This window comes from Fusarium tjaetaba, assembly GCF_013396195.1.
Source record: "Fusarium tjaetaba strain NRRL 66243 chromosome Unknown NRRL66243_c0000097, whole genome shotgun sequence".
In the NCBI taxonomy this organism is placed as follows: Eukaryota; Fungi; Ascomycota; class Sordariomycetes; order Hypocreales; family Nectriaceae; genus Fusarium; species Fusarium tjaetaba.
This window is the reverse complement of record NW_023501293.1, coordinates 73,867-90,661: the sequence shown is the minus strand read 5'-3', so window position 1 is coordinate 90,661 and position 16,795 is coordinate 73,867. Positions and strand designations below refer to the sequence as shown.

Here is a 16,795-nt window from a genome sequence, read left to right as displayed (position 1 = left end):
AAATTCTGACACATCAAGTCTTGACGAAGCAAAGGTACCCAATGTGGGTCCGAAGATGTCGTGGCACCAATGGGTGCCCAAACGAAAACATCAGATCATCCATGATATAACCTGAACAGACCAGCCTAATACTCTCTGTACTCCATGTTTTCATGGCAAATGTCTGACACGAATATGTCACTATGTTACTTCTGCAATCTTCTCACGACAAGCTCTGCCCGGAGTTCCTCAGGCTCTATCTACGCAGAATATGAGTTAAAAGACTTCGACGAAAGGTTGGAAGATGGTGAAGCTACAGATACTACAGAGAAGGACTGTGATCTCTTTTCTCTTGTCAGTGACTTGTACAGGACATGGCAGAAGGGTCAAGAGCCTCGCGAGGGCCGATATTTCTACAGCTGTAGGCCGAATTCATATGACGTTACTACGCTTCCAGGTAAGCAAAGCAAGTCCCTTGAACATAACTTGATAGAAGACTGATATTCCACCAGATCCCTCCAATAACATCAAAGATTGCCAAGTTGCTGTATTTCCGGATCCTTTGGGGGGCATCGCTGCAGCTCGCATTACAAAATGGATCGAGGAATGCGTGAACAATCATGAGGCATGTCAGCAAGAAGACACCAAGTTTTTCCCGACAAGATTACTTGATGTAGGGACCGAAGATACTGACATGGTAAAGTTGGTGGAACCTCACCAGAAGGTCGAATATGTGGCTCTAAGTCACTGCTGGGGACAGTCCAAGGAGTTCGTAACCACTCGGACTACAATTGAACAGATGAATGAGGGCTTCCATCTCACTTTAGATGTTCCAAAGACGTTTCGAGATGCTGTCAAGGTCAGTCGCAAGTTCGGTGTGCGTTATTTATGGATCGACTCGCTCTGCATTATCCAGGGCGACTTTGCAGACTGGGAGAGGGAAGCATCTCGGATGGCTGATGTATACCGCGGCGCATATTTTACTATAGGAGCAACCTCTGCCTCAGATGACCGAGAGGGCTTCTTGAAACAAAGAAACTCTGCCCTCTGGGAACTCAAGGTTTTTACTGCTGCTGGAAGGAGCATACATGTGTATTTGTGCCCTCAAGGTGACAAATACATAAACCCTCACCCTCTCCCTCTAGACACGCGAGGCTGGACTTTGCAAGAGCAATATTTGTCGAGGCGTATGCTGCGATTCAGCGATTATCAGACTACTTGGACATGTCAGCAAAAGAGGTATGAAGAACTTGAGCAGGAGGACAATCGTATACTGGACTGGTACACCATCACCGAAATTACCGAGCCTCTCGAGTCTTACGAAAGGGTCCATAAGTGGTACAAAATGATTAGCGACTATTCAACACGAGAATTGTCCTACGAATCGGATCGGCTCCCAGCATTGTCTGGGCTAGCATCATTTGTTGCCAGGTCTCGAGGTGCGCAGTACTGCGCAGGGATGTGGTGGGAGGATATTGGCCATGTGCTCTGCTGGCGCGTCGATGAGACAGATGTGCGAGCTTCGAGGGAGTATATTGCACCATCGTGGTCTTGGGCCTCTCTCTTTGGTTCCGTCACCTTCCCTGGCTGGACGACCTCTTACGTGCATCCTGCACCTATGTCGTCAGTAAAGTATTTGGATGTCTACCTCGAGCTCAAAGGACATGACTTCTTTGGTCAGCTGGCACGCGGGTGGCTTCATCTGCAAGCGGTCACAGTCCGACTGATCAAACCATTCAGACTTAATACAGGGCAACTGAGGTGTCACATTGAGGGTATAGACGACATGTATGAGGCATGGACAGTGTTTGATCCTGGGCACCCACAACAAGAGGCCCAGGGTATAGTACTGAGGCGCGCCGCCGGGTTCAATCGAATGTCCGGGGAAACCCGGCCACAGGAATTAAAACTTGAGGGCATCATTGTTCAGGAAGCTGGAGAAGACGATTTATCTCGCTTTCGCAACTGCAAACGACTTCCACGCTGTGAGAGGGTCTTTCAAAGAGTGGGCTACTTCGATGTCGAACTGACAACAAAGGAGGAAAAACAGATCTTGGAGAACGAGGTCCAAGATATCGTATTGATATAACCCGAGAGACTTCACATATCATTGAGCTATCTCGCGAGCTGAGTAGAGGTGCGGCTGAGCTCAGCCAGGCAATTTAGTCGAAGTTCAACTTGGGTTTACACGGGAAAGAATTTATGAAGCAGGCATCTCATGTCTTAATAATTAGCAAAACGGCATCTTGACGTCGATGGTGGAGTACAGTGCTAAGTGGGTCTATACCCGGTACCGGAGTCAGATTACACCGCATAGTTTGATGAATCAGACCCGTCAGTCATTTTTATTAGAGATTACTCTCGCACCAAAAGCATCGCTCATTTGAACACCACCATGATGACGGAAATCAACCTCATCACTGGCAATGCTAATAAAATAGCCGATATCAAGGCTATCCTCGCCCCCTTTGGGATAATCGTTCGCAATCAATCTCTCGATCTGCCCGAGATACAAGGATCGATCGAAGAAATCACAATCGCAAAATGTCGCACAGCTGCAGATATGGTGAGATCTCTTCCACATAGCGCGATTTAAGCTGACACATTTGGCAGGCCGGTGGTCCAGTCGTCGTGGATGACACAGCTCTTTGCTTCAATGCGATGCACGGCATGCCAGGCCCTTACATAAAATTCTTCCTCGAGACTTTAGGACCGGAAAAGTTACATCTCTTACTAGCTGGGTTCTCAGACAAAACCGCTGAAGCAGTAGCGACCATAGGGTACTGTGAAGGCCCTGGTCATGAGCCTGTACTGTTTCAAGGACGAATTGACGGGACGATTGTACCAGCGAGAGGCGTGATGCGATATGGGTGGCAGACGTGCTTTCAACCGGGCGGAATGGGACTGACATTGGCGGAGATGCCAGATGAAGAGAAGCATAAGATATCACATCTCGGAATAGCTTTGCAAAAGTTTACTACGTGGCTAAATGAAAACAAGCATTCTGCAGATGGCTCGAGGAATGATAGAAACCTACAATAAAAACGCAAAACGCCTGCTCCAGGCTCCTGCAGTCGAAAGTACTTGGCCAGTCTCTCGTCTATTCACCATGTCAATCCTATGACCTAGATCAAGGATAACCCTTCCTCTGTAGATAGTTTTGTTGCATAAGACTGGACTGTTTACGAGACATTTTTCTTGAGCCATAAGGATGATAAGCTAAAGATAGCACAGAAGAGACTAATTCATACACCCATGAACCAAAAACCTTCCACTGGAGACATTTCGCAATTAACGTTTTCAACATATCAAATCCCGGTTCCTTTTGTCCCATTCATCATATTACCGCATTTTTTGTTTAGCATGAGTTCAGTTCTTCGAGTGACATCTTTGTCTTCATCATGACAACTGCTTCGAATTGCGTTATCGATCTAAGAAAAGCTTAGAGTTACCCTGAAGCATGCATCTCAGTGGGCTTGGACCCCACGCCCGCCCCGATCTAATCACAGCCCTGTGGATATTTCTCAATCAGCGCTTACTACCAATCTCATGCCCGCTTACTCTAATTTCATCAACGCTTATTTTTATCCCGATGAATTTACGCATAGGTATCAAGGCTTCACTGGCTGGTGTCTTGCGGACTCTCTCAAGACTCTTTGAACACGAGGAACAAGAACATCCACTAGACGAGGTTAAAAAAAAAAAACCTGATCTCATGATAGTGGTGGCTTGATATGCCTCGCTGAGGCGTCATAAGCTTTAAGTATCAATCAAAGAATGACAAGAGAATCCATTCTCAACTACATGCAAATCGTCAGCCTCTGCCAGCCGTGGCATGGACTGATTGCCTGGATCTCAATCCTGTCAGGCTCTAGAAAAGATAATATCCATCCTTTAAAGCCACCAAAGTGTTTTCATAGCCCATCATGACCCGTTCTCATTTAATCGCGCTGATCAAAGGTACATCCCCCACCGCACAAACCACCACCCGACCAAAGTATCTCTCAGCATGAAACCTAGAGCTGACATTTTGTCATCCGCCACCAAAAACAAGGCTGGTTTCACCAAAAACGCCTCACAGCCCCCAAACAACACCACGAGCATGATTTCCAGAATAACACTAGCAAAATCCTACACGTTTCAAGGAAAAGCTTACGCCCGAGATTAAAATAGGTCCGGCAGACATTTAATTGGTCAGATCTGCGATCGTTGTGGCTAAGCAGATAAGATCCGCTAAGCTTAAAATTAAGGTACGGGTGCGAAATTCGTGTGATTGGTCTGAGCTGCTGCTGCGCCTTGGCGGTTTGGGCGTTTAGTTGCATCGAGCTGAACTGATGCATGAAATTCATGTATGCAGTGAGATCATCGAAATAGATTTGGCTTCATTTATTGGCTCAGATGGTGAATCCTACTCGTATAGCCAATCCTTCATGACCCGTTTCATTCTTGGAGATGAGATGGGAAGAGGAATGGCTGCTTGGTGTCATGATAAACTTCAACTTGGGCGATGACATTCTGATCGAGTCTTATCCACCTTGTCACAGACCACGTATATAAGAGGCTTTCTCTGCCGTCACAAATATACCATCTCATCTCATCATCACTCCATCAATTCACAACACTCTCTACCCTTTTCCTTCAACTTCAACTTCTTGTTCTCTTTCCAACTTCATTTTTTTCTTCGCCATCATGCACGCCTTCACCCTCGCAACCGTCCTGGCCGGTGCTCTCACCGTCGAAGCAGGACCCCTCAAGCTTGCCAAGCGAGTTCTCATGGGCCGTCTCGACGACGGAGCTCACGAGATCGAGCACAAGTTCCAGCCTGTCACCGATTTCGACACTGACGGCTGCTACTACACTTCTGCCATCGACAAGGACGGCAACACCAACCGTGGTCTCAGCCAGAAGGACGTTTACTTCAAGGGCCCCGCCGCTGATTGCCGCGAGCCAAACCGTCTGGAGAACAACAATGTTTACAGCCGAAAGCGCTGCAACAACGGTTGGTGCGCTATTATGTATGAGTACTACTTTGAGAAGGACCAGTCTTCGTAAGTTTAATTTACCTTCTCTACAACATCTATGTCTGACCAATTTTAGTTGGGGCACTATCAACGCTGCTGGTGGCGGTAATGGCCACACCCATGACTGGGAGAACATCGTCGTATTCGTCCAAGGCGAAGACGTCAAGCGTGTCGCCCCCTCATGCCACGGCGGCTACGAACACGCCACCAACACTCCCCGCCTCGATGGACAGCGCGCCAAGGTCGTCTACCACAAGGACGGTGGCTTCACTCACTGCTGGCGCATGGCCAACGAAGCCGATGACGATATTGAGAACTACACTGGTCAGTGGTTCATCGGCAACCTTGTTGGCTGGGACAACTGGCCTGTTGTCAACGGCCGATCTCTTCGAGACTACCTCTATGATGCTTGGAATGGTGGTGTTGGCCCCAAGTTCTGGGACAAGGATGATAGCTTTACTAAGAAGCTCGGTGAGGCTGCTGGCGATCAGTGCCCTGGCTTTGATCCTGCCAAGGATGAGTAGGGTCTTATTTCTGGGGGCAGGATGCAGGATCGGGAACGCTTCGTTTTTCTTATAGTGCAGATTCATTTGCAAACATTCGTATCAAGGCTTTCACACATTTTCCAATAAAAGGTTCACATTTTAAAGTCTTTGCTGCCATTGACCTGGATTTCATAACGCTGATTTCGATTGCTATAAGCTCCTTACAGGCCACCTTTTGGCAAACAAAATGCCATCGGGCATGGCTGATCTACATCAGAAACGTCTTTTATTTGGGGGATGGAATAATCTGCATAGCTGCTTAAGGCCTCGGCATGCTTATTTCAGCTTGCCTAGGTCGAAACTCAATGTAAAGGTCTAAGTAGAAAGAATAACTCGAAATATTATAGCTCTCAAGTCCGTCACAGTCCTCCCGATGTCACATCTGTCAAGCTTCCGCTTCATGTGAGTATGAGAAAAGGGCAACTTGGTGCTAGTTCTAAGCCCATTGATACAGCACGTTCATGTTTAGATCAACTAGGTTCTCTCTGCCGGAATAAGCTCTCAGCCACAAGTCTCAACTGCAAATGATACATCTGGTAACAACTAAAGAACGTAATATAATATACATAATACTCCCATATCTAACCCATCCAGGAGCGTCTAATTGTCCTGATTGATACCGTAATGTCCCTAAACCTTTGGTTCGCCAAGCGTAACACTGAAGAACTGATTTCCATCCTCTTTGTGAAGAGAATCGACATAATTCAACGTTCTTAGGTCGCTCGCTGGATTGTCAACAATATAGGACCCGTTATTAGCAGCACTAGAGCTTAGAAACCGGAACGAAAAGCGTGCTTCCCCAGGAGACCTAGGTTTGATGAACCAACGACATTGATACTCGCCCAGCGTAGCGGTCGTCCATCTAGTATCGAGGCCATACTGCGATCCTCCAGCACAGAGAGGATTGTCAACTCGGTCGGATGGCTCAATCAGGACCGGGTAACCCTGCGTAGGATCGAAATCTTCCCTGGTGACGCTCGGGATGTGTTTGACGATCCAGGCGCTCTCCCGTGGTCCGGGAATACCAGAAAGGACGTAGTTTGCGTAAGGGGACTTGTATGCTTCAATGTAGGTACCGCCAGCTGTTCTCCAGGTGAGATCTCTTGTGGCATTCGGGTCGCTGATGACTTCTTCAGCAAGAGCGATGGTCACTTCTCCAACTGTAGATCTGAAGTTCTTCTCCTGGGCGAGAACGTTGGCTTTGTGTCGATCGATGGTAAAAGAACCTTCTTCGAAGTTGACTTGAGGAGTGTCGTGAGCCATCTGAAGAAGGCTGATGCCTTTGATGTATGCAACCCAATAGTTAAGTGCCTGTGAGTATCAGTCAGCTATGCCACATGTTCTTTCAGTGTGATTGCACGTACCATGACTTTGGTCTTGCTATAATATTCGAGGAAATCGTCCGATTGATCAAGAGCTTGCTGTGCAGCCTGTTGGAAGAAAGCATTGGAGCCACGCTCGTTGAGGAAGTCGTTGATCTTGTCGAGATATCCAGGAACGTCGTTTGAACAGGCTCTAAGGCGATTGTTGAGGCGCTTCTGCAGCCCTTTAGCTTGACGAACACGATCCGCATCTGTTAGTTTCTTCTCAGGAAGTTCAAAAGCCTCCTGCATGATATCGCCGATTGTTGCGTAATAAGTTTCGATATCAGTGATGTAAGTTCTCAGACTGTCCTTGCGCAGCTGCAGCAGACTATCGGAGAGTTGACTCGAGAGTTCAGTGACAGATGTCTGTATCTGCTTCACTTCTTTCAAGACGTTGGCAATGTCCTCTCTGATCCTTGCTGTGTCGGTGATACCGCCGGTTACAGCTGCTAGACCCTCCTGGAAGACCCAGCCGCCGGCTTTCCCAGCTAGACCGGTGCCGAACTTGATCAGAAGGGTAGATACCGCAGAGGCAATGAGAGATGCCATGTTGGCTGAGAAGCAGGGTTGGAAAAAGATGGGGTGGATATTCAAGACGAAGCCAAAGCTATGAAGGACCCTGGTGCAGAGTAGAGTGTGGCGCCTGATCTTTTATATGGCTTGAGTCAAGATCAACTCTATCTGTCCCCCGCATTGTGGGAGGCCTGCCAAGATTCATCTTCCATCCGTTCCAAGGCATTTTCCATATCAGTAACCTTACATCAAGTTTTATTTTCATCGGGTAGGCCTAGCTCTATAATTAACCTTTCCAGAATCGCAAGTGAAAGTATGCTATTATAGCAGACAGAAACTTTGCCATCCAATGACAATCTTATCGAAGCACTAACAGCAGCTGGCGTTAGTGAACACTACAGCAAATACTATCCCGTGTCCGGAGTATTCCGACTACCACGTTAACGCGATGATTAAATTTGTGGGTAACATGATTAGATCTAAGTTCGGTGAACCCGCAAATACGGGGAATTTCCACGAGCTACCACGTTTGCAACGGCGTCCAGACCGATCTGTCGATGGTTGGAATGCAAAACTACACTAGTTCGGTGAGATCAGGAATGCACATCTGCGCTACTCAATCTGCCTTACGGAGTCTTGAATATAGACTACCTTTACTCTGTGATATTGCCTTGAGTTTGGAGGAGGGAACTGGTGTCAGTCTTGACGCCCGCCTTGGTCCTTAACGCTCAAACTGATGCCAATTTTCGTTCCCATTTCCTCGAGTCACCCAGCCCCGTAATCAGTGATCTGTTATAACTAGCAACGCATGTCCGCAGTTAAGGTCCACTTTTAACTATTGGTGTACTCACTTGACTTCACCAAAGGCACTACTCCTTGCGCCAGTCCTCTGATCTTATGTTACTAGTCCTTTCTCGGCAGATATTTCCAATACCGAAACCATCCATTTGAAGATCTTGAGAGACATGCGATACCATCCTCAATAGTGCAATTACCATTCGCTATGCGAAAACACCGAGTTGCAAAAGAGAAGTCATCACTATTCTCTCTAAAGATCAGGGCTCCCTGAGTTTTAGTGTCACACAGGATTCTAATAGCTAAAGCTTATGACATCTTATCAACGTGTATCAAGCCAATATACTTCAACGTCCTCATTAAATTTTAGCTTTACCTTTAGCTGCCTAGTCAGCCTTTTGGTTCAGCCAGTGACGCCTAACCGTTAAGCCACAAGCCTCCTTGTGATGACTTAGTCAGTAGCCTTATTATGTCCTAGACGTGGCCTTTGACGAATTTACACGTGACTTGAGAAACAATAGTCGTAATCACATCAAGTTTCCTCGAAGAAGGAATAGCTCAAGCATTGTGCACAGCATAAAGTGAATTGCAAACGCCTTGCCATAAGCTTATGACAAGACTAAGAAGAGTTCTACATGGTTTCTAAAGTAACAAGAAGCCATGTGAATGTTGGCAGGCAGAAAAGAACCAATCGCACGATCTCCATCCCGAGCCAAACAAGCACTGATCCCACAGACTGGCATCAGTCAGCTTAGTGCCAGCACTTGCCCCAAGCATCGTTCTTGTTGCCACCAAAGTTGATATCCCAGGCCTGCTTGCAGGTAGTCTCCCAGGGAGCACCATCGATACCGCGGCCGTAGCCCTTGTCAACGCACTACATAATCAGCTTCCGTACTCTCTGTGAGTTCATGGACAGGGTACTTACGGAGTAGCCGTCCCAATGAGTGTTGGGCTGGTTGGAGCCCCAGAGGGCACAGGCAGCCTGGCCAAGATCCTGTCTGTATGTGCCGCGGACGGTGCAGCCACAGTTGTGGTGAGTGTCGGCCATGGCGCTGAGAGGTCAGATTTGGTTGTTGCGGAAAGGAACGGGTGACTTACACGCCGAAGAAGAGGACTATGAGGCTGAGAGTGTTCATCTTGGATGGGATGTTTGAGTCTTGAGGACTGGGAGCTGTAGAATTTCTTGTAGTAGTGTTGCTGGTGATGAGAGTGGTGAGTTGCAAAAGAGGCCGGGAAAGTTGATCATTTTATATTTCAGAATCTCCCAAGAGACTCACTTTCTCCCAAACAGTCCAACCTCATGTTTCAGCAACCGTCTTGTCAGGCAACTGGCGAACCTCATTCGCACGGATAGCAACTCGGCTCATGGAAGTCACCACTATCCGACTTCATCATGACTGAAGCAATTGCCGAACAGGAAGTCTCACAATTCGGCTCATCGGCATCATAAGTTCCACTTTCCAAACTTGGATTATCGTAAAGTCATCCGTGTCTCAGCCTATAAGCATTGAATGAGATTTGTTGCTGAGAGCTTGAATCAGCAGAGAGAACTTTGAGTTCAATGCATTGTTGTCCGAGACATACGATGTTCTACACGCGTATAACAGAGTTCAATGAAGATAGTCCTGTCTATCCCCTGGCATAGCGTGATGAACTCAGGTTCGTGTTTAAATGCGAGCCTGTCATTGGTTATGATGCAAGGCGCCGGCTCACTGATGAGCAGGGGGGAAATATCTAGGCAATGAAATCCTACAAACCTTCTTCGCATTAGAAAAAGCTTGTTTCGTATAATATCACCAGGGACCGTTGTATTACCGACGGTGGCATCGCAACGTGCCGTCGCTGGCAGCGGCCCGCAAAGCATACCGAAACGAAGCCCACGTGGGGGGTTCGGTGTGAGGTTATTTGCCCAATCGAACACCGAGCACGACTCCAATAACTGACCTATAGCAACGGTTCAATTGCAAGCACGGACTATTCGCATAGGTGAAACTGTCAAAGCGGATCTAATAATATGCAATATTCCAAAAAGGAACAAAGGAACGTCAGACTATACTTAGTTCATCGACTCATCTTATACCGGCAGATGATGGTGAGAGTCAAACCCCCAATCTATCGCAGATGAGGATAGAAGCGAGCAAGATCAACTCGTGTTCTGTTTGTGGCTTGAGAGATATCATGGGTTGTTTCGAGTCAGCGGCGTATCAACTGCCGAGAGCCGACACCGACGATGATTGAGTTCATGAATGTCATGATGAAGATGAGAAGTCTCCAAGCTTTGAGAAACTCACCGGTAGTTGAGAACTCGTTGAGTACCAAGTTCGGCAACGACGATGAGGGCATCGTAAACGGCAGGAAGTATTTAAGACGGCGTTCATGTCCACATTGCCAGCTCACTCAACCATCATAACATCTTCATTCACACCCAAGCTCACTTCTTCACTCTAAAAAAAAAGTCCTTTACAATGGCTCGCTTCATCCTCATTGTCGCTGCCCTGGCCACCGCTGCCTTTGCCAGCACTACTCCCAACAAGGCCCTTGAAAAGACCCCCTTCAAGGTCACTGAGGTCACCTACAAAGTCGGCGAGGTCTCCCAATGCATCACCCTCTCTCATCTCCAAGCCCTCGGCCATACCTTCACCAACCTCAACGGCACCGGAGACTACAAGCTCCCTGAGATCCCAAGCACCTACATCAACGATCCCACCGCTTGCATCCCCGAGTCTCTCTTCGACCAGTACTTTGAGCCCATCGTCGCCATCTCCAAGGAGCAGAACCTTCTCGAGTCTTTTGACGCTGAAAAGGTTCACAGCCGTGATCTTGAGGTTCGCGCTCGCAACTGTCCTCAGATCAAGGATGCTGCTCTTGGCCGTGTTCACTCTTGGAGCTGTGATAGTGCCCCTCATCCTAGCTCTTGCCGATCTTGCGCCAACTTTTCTTCTATCAACTTTGTGGCTGCTTGTGTTGCTTGTGCGGCTAAGGCTAATCAGGAGAGTATCTTCTGCTGTGCTGCTGCGGCTACTACCTTTGCTACCTACTACTCTCAGGTCTGCCTTGAGAAGTAGGTCTAGCAATTCTTTCTGTGGGATAAAAGGGGGGAGGGGATGTCTTACTGTAGTCACTCGTTTAGCCAAGGATGGTTGATGTTTTTCTGATATTAGTTTGCTGCGGCTGTTGGGATTAGATGAGTCTCTCTTCTATTCCCGTCCACTCCTTAGGTTTAGCTTTCTAGTGGTGTCGCCATGTTGTCTCCCTGACAGCTGGTGCTTCTAATGAAATTGCTTGATTTTTCAATATACCGATGATATGCACCGCAACTTGTTCCATATGTAGAAACCAATTATGGGAGACCCGGAAACTCAGGCAACTTGATGAAGAGTAATAGATTGCTTGGATTGTCATGGCCGTCTTACCCCAAAAGAATTGTTGCCAAGATCATCAGCATTCGTATCCCTGTCAGTCTGTCTGTCAGCCTCACGGATACCTGACCAATCACATCAAGACAGAGCTCGGATTTTATGCGCTTCATACCCAAACTTCCCCTCTTCGAACTTACGTATCCTCAACACCCATTACGCCCGCTGGTTCTCATAGCCTCCAGCTCTGTGAGGCAGGCCATAGACCCTAGAATCATGTCAGATTATAAAAGGCCATCTTTTAGAGCCTTTATAAGGCGGCTCAACCCTGGCAAAGGAACTGATCCAAGCAGTGACTCTAAAGGCACTGCTGCAGTCACGCCAGCCGTTTCTCAAGGTTTGTGCCAGCACGCCCAGATTCCCCATCAACATACGACATGATACATCGCTGATATTTCATCTCAGGCGGATTATCGGCTGGTTTGCCGTTGATGTCCGTGTCTTCAGTGAGTGTCGCAGTCACCAAAGATCCTCGACAAGAAACTATCTCGCTTGGATCGTCAGCATCAAAGGCTGAAAATGCCTCCACCATATCAACAACTAACTACGAATACAATGATCAGCAACAGATGATCCAGCAGCTTTGGAAAGAGGCAATCAATAATGTCCAAGCATCAAAAGACGGCGAAAAGTTGTCAGAAGTCATTCGAGCTCAGGAACAGAGTTCAGCAGAAGATGCTCAAATTACCCTGTCAGACTTGATAAAGAGACTAGAAACTGAAATGAAGCGTTTTGGTACACAAAAAAGGCTGGCTGAAGCGATGGAAAAGATTGTTCCGCATCTCAATCGATTCGCTGTTGTTGGCGATATCGCTGTTAGCATGAATCCCAATCCTGCTGCCCTCCCATGGGCCGCTGTACGCTTCCTTCTTCTGGTACATCATCCCGTCACTAGTGTTTGTCCACGACGCCAAGCTAATTTTGCTTAGAACCTTACAGCTAGAGAAGAGATCAGAGGCAAGATTGTGGAAGGCATCGCCGAAATCACTGTTCTGGTCTTTGAATGCAGCGTTTACCACGAGCTTTACCTCTCTTCGTCGGCTTCCACATACCTTCCTATCAATGCAAACTTACGACGGACAATTACCGATGCGCTGTCTCACTGTATCAGGTTCCTTGGCTTTGCTCTCCGTCGTCAGCAAGCAGCAGCAAAAGCCTTCACGGATGCCTTTCGCCTAGAGGATTTTACTGGATATTTGAAAGGCCTCAATATTTCGAAAGACAAGCTACATGATGCTGGTTCACTATGTGAATTACATCATAACTCTCAAAGCCGAGATCAACTCAGGGCTTTGCATGATTTGATGGTCGATATGAGGCTGGAGTCCAGGTATGAGTCAAGAGCGCGCTGTAAGCTGCCACAGTCTGACACCTATCTAGTGAAAGGGCGGAGGAGAGGGTCAAGTCGCAGCTGAGGAATCTTCTGGTTGATCCCAAAGATGTCTTCGATCATATTTACCACCCACACGACTCCTTCTGTCTTGAGGGAACGCGAGTACAGGTTCTCCATGACATAGAAAAATGGGCTCACGATCCCTCAAGTCCGACCATCTGTTGGCTTCCAGGCCTTGCTGGTACCGGCAAGAGCACAATTTCACGTACTATTTCTCGAAATCTAAAGACCAAAAGCCTCGGGGCTAGCTTCTTCTTCAAGAGAGGTGCAGGCAAACGAGGAAATGGTCGACATTTGTTCTCCATTTTGGCATATCAACTGGCACTATATCTCCCTCCCATTCTTCCATATATCTTGGAGGCCATGAAGGAGGATCATTCACTCAACGTGGCACCTATCCAAATCCAATGGCAGAAGCTGATCCTAAGTCCACTTTCCAAACTCCAAGACGAGGGGCTCGCCAAGCCTATTGTATTCGTTCTTGACGCACTGGATGAATGTGACGAACAAGATCGTGGCGAGATCTTCCGTCTGCTATTAGCCACATGCCCGGCGATACTGAGAGTCTTTCTCACAAGCAGGCCAGAGCTTGATATCATGGGTCACTTTGCCAACGAACCGCTTCACAAGGAAATCGTGCTTCACAAGCTCCATGTTGGAACTATAGAAAGTGACTTCCGTGTGTACCTCCGTCAGGCAATGCAGAGCTTTGTGGTAGAGTACAATCGTACTCATCCCCAGAAGCATATGCAGTTATCTTCAGATTGGCCTGGGGAGGAACGATTTGAATTACTACTTCACAAAGCCTTACCGCTATTCATCGCAGCTGCTACTTTTGTACGCATGATCAGCGATAGACACTGGGCAAAGAGTCCTGATTCTAAAATCGACTTCATCATTGATAAGTCATCGAGGGTCAACTCTACGTATGAGGCTCTGTACAAGCCTGTCTTAACCCTCATATTGAGCGGTGCACCTGATGAAGACAAGGATGAGGTTAGAAAGGGCTTTTTGGACATCATTGGATCTCTTGTCTTGCTCGCCAGTCCTCTACCAATAGTCTCACTGGCGAGGCTTCTGGGCGTTGATGCATGGTCTATATCCAGCCAGGTCGACCCACTGCGTTCTGTAATCGATGTTCCTGAAGACGATAGCCCTCTCCAGCTATTCCATCTTTCGTTCCGAGATTATATCCTGAGTCAATCCGCTGGGGATCTACAGGTGAGCGAACTGAAGACACAGGACAGACTCGCAAGTAGATGTCTGGGTCTTATGAGAGGAACATTGAAGGTTAATATCTGTGGACTCTCGTCGCCTGGAGAGGCGCTCTTAGATATTGAGCCATCTACTATCGATGATCATTTGCCCGCCGAGATCCAGTATGCATGCTTGTATTGGGTTCACCATCTCGAATCAGCTGGCGTGCGTATTCATGACGAAGGTGATGCGCATTGCTTTCTTCAAGGTTGGTTTTCGAACTGGCTTGAGGTCTTATGTCTACTTGGAAGACTTGACGATGCCCTCCGGATGCTCCAAGAGTTACAGGGTATGATTGACGTAGGTAGCATCCATCGAATTTCTTTTATAACAACGCTGACCAGTGCGACAGGAGACTTCTGGGGCAAGTGTACTGCAATTCATTCAAGACGCAATACAGTTCATTCGCTATTTTCGTACCGGCATAGAAGAAACACCTCTCCAGATATACCATTCCGGAACTATCTTCAGCCCAAAAGGGAGCATCGCTCCAACTCCATTCAAAGACCGCCACTACCCAGACTATATCGTTCAGCCCTCGATCGTAGATCCAAACTGGCCACAGAGTCAAACCCTCGAGGTTGTTGATGAAGGACTCTCACAGCTGGCATTTCTTCCCGATAACAAGCTAGCCTCGATTGACTACGAGGGAGATATAAGAGTCTGGGACCAGAGGTCATGTTCTCGTCTGCACAGCATAAGTCACGGCTCTAAGCGGGGCTTCATTACGGTTCTTGCATGGTACAACAGCAGAATCATAGCTGTCGGATGGCCTGACATGATCACGATTTACGATCTCGACAATGGCGCATCCATTTGGAGCCTCCCCCTTACGGGTGTATATGGTGTCGAAAGTATCGCATTTTCTGATGATGGTAGGTTTATCTGCTCAGTCGATCTTGAATCTGTAGTGTTCATTTACAGCCTCGACACAGGGAAATGCGTCTCTAAGTTTGATATACCAGACAAACACCGACCTATACTCTTGTCGCCAAAGGGTCAGTGGATAGCAGCCATCGCCCAGAACTCGATGCTTCTTTCACGATGGAGTTGCTCCACGAAACCGTCTTGGACTTTCCTAGGACCTCAACACGAGCATGACATCGTACGCTTCTCAAGCGATGGCTGTTTGGTCGCTTCGCTATCGTCCACATCAAAAATGGTGAAGGTATGGAGCACGGAGTCATACGAATATCTTCACACATTGCATTTTGAGACACCGATCGTCCATGACCAACTGGCTCTCAACAAGGACTGGCTGATAGTCAGCCTTAGGAGCCATAGGACTCTCGTCCTTGACATGAAGACCGGGGTTCTTTCCAAGACTGTCTGCAGTTTCATCAGGGCTGGACCTGCTATCTCAGACGACGGAACCTTACTCGCTGGCCAATCATTAGAAGGAGCCGTCAGGATATGGGATCTTACATCAATGGCTTCGACGGAGGACAGCACAGCTACCCGACGATCCATGGGGGTGGAAATGGTGACGCCTTTCAGGGATGAGAACACCATACTCTCCCATAGCCGGGGGGGCATCAAGATCTGGGATATGGCGAGTGGAGTTTGCAAAGAAGCACTAGAACCAGAAATCCCCTTGGAAACCCAGACATTCGTAGCAGCTGCGACTGAGGCACCGGTGTTTGCCATATTGAAAGACAAAACCGTTGAAATCTGGAACACCAATCCTCCACGCCAAGCCAGTACCTTCGAGCGGACGTTCAATCATCTTGGAGCGCTTTATTGTTGCCTCGCCATTTCTGCCAACGGTGGACGACTGGCTGTTGGGTCCTCAGAGCCAGGTACAGTTGAGATCTGGGATGTGGAAAATACAGTTCTCCAGCATACACTGGCCGTTCCCCTGAATGGCTTTCCTCGTGTCGCTTTTTCGCCGGACGCTTCCAAGATTGCATACACTATCTGGGGAGCCATCAAGATTCGCTGCCTTCCTGGACTCGAAACACTGACTATTAAAACTGAGGTGGAGTCCGGAGAATCTTTCATAGACACTCTGACTTTTCGAGGCGAGCGACTCATAGGGGCATATTTGAACACCCAGGTGCAGGTCTGGAATACGTGTACAGGGGAAAGTCTGTTTCTTTCGCAGCCACATCCGGAGCTCCAGCATTTCGGCACGGGGACCAGCTTTCTCAACCTTGATGCCATTGTCCAAGGTAATCGGGCTGACGATGACATACTGGGGACATATTACATCGGTGACGATCCCGCTTGGGTTATTAGGAATGGTGAGAGGATACTCTGGCTGCCACCAGATTACAAACCCGAGTCCGCATACATGTCAGGAACGACGATGGTCCTTGGGACATATTCAGGGCGTGTACTATTCCTGTACCTAAAGGAGTAGGATCGAAGCGTAAGTAGTTGAAACTTTGGATTCGTGCCTTCAGCGTAGGATGTTGTTAGAGGAATATCCCCTAATGAGCGATTGGTCGTGGCTCCGATCGAAGTTGTTCTAAGACACAGCAAGAATCCTGAATTTACCCACGAATCAAAT

At 47.9% G+C, this 16,795-nt stretch overlaps 7 protein-coding genes across 7 annotated transcripts; 5 read left to right on the top strand and 2 right to left on the bottom strand.

Annotated features, from left to right (window-relative positions):
- Positions 1 to 174: 174 nt before the first annotated feature.
- On the top strand, positions 175 to 2,068 carry FTJAE_5151 (het domain protein; the record flags this gene model as incomplete). Its single annotated transcript, XM_037351629.1, has 2 exons — positions 175 to 436; positions 492 to 2,068. The coding sequence occupies 2 exons, from the start codon at positions 175 to 177 to the stop codon at positions 2,066 to 2,068; spliced, it is 1,839 nt and encodes a 612-aa protein (XP_037207756.1).
- Positions 2,069 to 2,374: 306 nt separating this feature from the next.
- On the top strand, positions 2,375 to 2,839 carry FTJAE_5150 (Ham1 family; the record flags this gene model as incomplete). The annotated part of the gene is made up of 3 exons (XM_037351628.1): positions 2,375 to 2,545; positions 2,593 to 2,745; positions 2,801 to 2,839. The coding sequence occupies 3 exons, from the start codon at positions 2,375 to 2,377 to the stop codon at positions 2,837 to 2,839; spliced, it is 363 nt and encodes a 120-aa protein (XP_037207755.1).
- A 1,829-nt stretch (positions 2,840 to 4,668) lies between these two features.
- Positions 4,669 to 5,524, top strand: FTJAE_5149 (uncharacterized protein; the record flags this gene model as incomplete). Its single annotated transcript, XM_037351626.1, has 2 exons — positions 4,669 to 5,027; positions 5,077 to 5,524. The coding sequence occupies 2 exons, from the start codon at positions 4,669 to 4,671 to the stop codon at positions 5,522 to 5,524; spliced, it is 807 nt and encodes a 268-aa protein (XP_037207754.1).
- A 651-nt stretch (positions 5,525 to 6,175) lies between these two features.
- On the bottom strand, positions 6,176 to 7,458 carry FTJAE_5148 (uncharacterized protein; the record flags this gene model as incomplete). The annotated part of the gene is made up of 2 exons (XM_037351625.1): positions 6,176 to 6,856; positions 6,910 to 7,458. 2 exons carry the CDS (start codon positions 7,456 to 7,458, stop codon positions 6,176 to 6,178), a joined length of 1,230 nt encoding a protein of 409 aa, XP_037207753.1.
- A 1,510-nt stretch (positions 7,459 to 8,968) lies between these two features.
- On the bottom strand, positions 8,969 to 9,353 carry FTJAE_5147 (uncharacterized protein; the record flags this gene model as incomplete). Its single annotated transcript, XM_037351624.1, has 3 exons — positions 8,969 to 9,091; positions 9,143 to 9,269; positions 9,316 to 9,353. The coding sequence occupies 3 exons, from the start codon at positions 9,351 to 9,353 to the stop codon at positions 8,969 to 8,971; spliced, it is 288 nt and encodes a 95-aa protein (XP_037207752.1).
- Positions 9,354 to 10,682: 1,329 nt separating this feature from the next.
- On the top strand, positions 10,683 to 11,282 carry FTJAE_5146 (uncharacterized protein; the record flags this gene model as incomplete). The annotated part of the gene is made up of 1 exon (XM_037351623.1): positions 10,683 to 11,282. The coding sequence occupies one exon, from the start codon at positions 10,683 to 10,685 to the stop codon at positions 11,280 to 11,282; it is 600 nt and encodes a 199-aa protein (XP_037207751.1).
- Positions 11,283 to 11,849: 567 nt separating this feature from the next.
- On the top strand, positions 11,850 to 16,645 carry FTJAE_5145 (heterokaryon incompatibility protein het-E-1; the record flags this gene model as incomplete). The annotated part of the gene is made up of 5 exons (XM_037351622.1): positions 11,850 to 11,970; positions 12,039 to 12,490; positions 12,563 to 12,963; positions 13,014 to 14,572; positions 14,628 to 16,645. 5 exons carry the CDS (start codon positions 11,850 to 11,852, stop codon positions 16,643 to 16,645), a joined length of 4,551 nt encoding a protein of 1,516 aa, XP_037207750.1.
- Between the last annotated feature and the right edge of the window lie 150 nt (positions 16,646 to 16,795).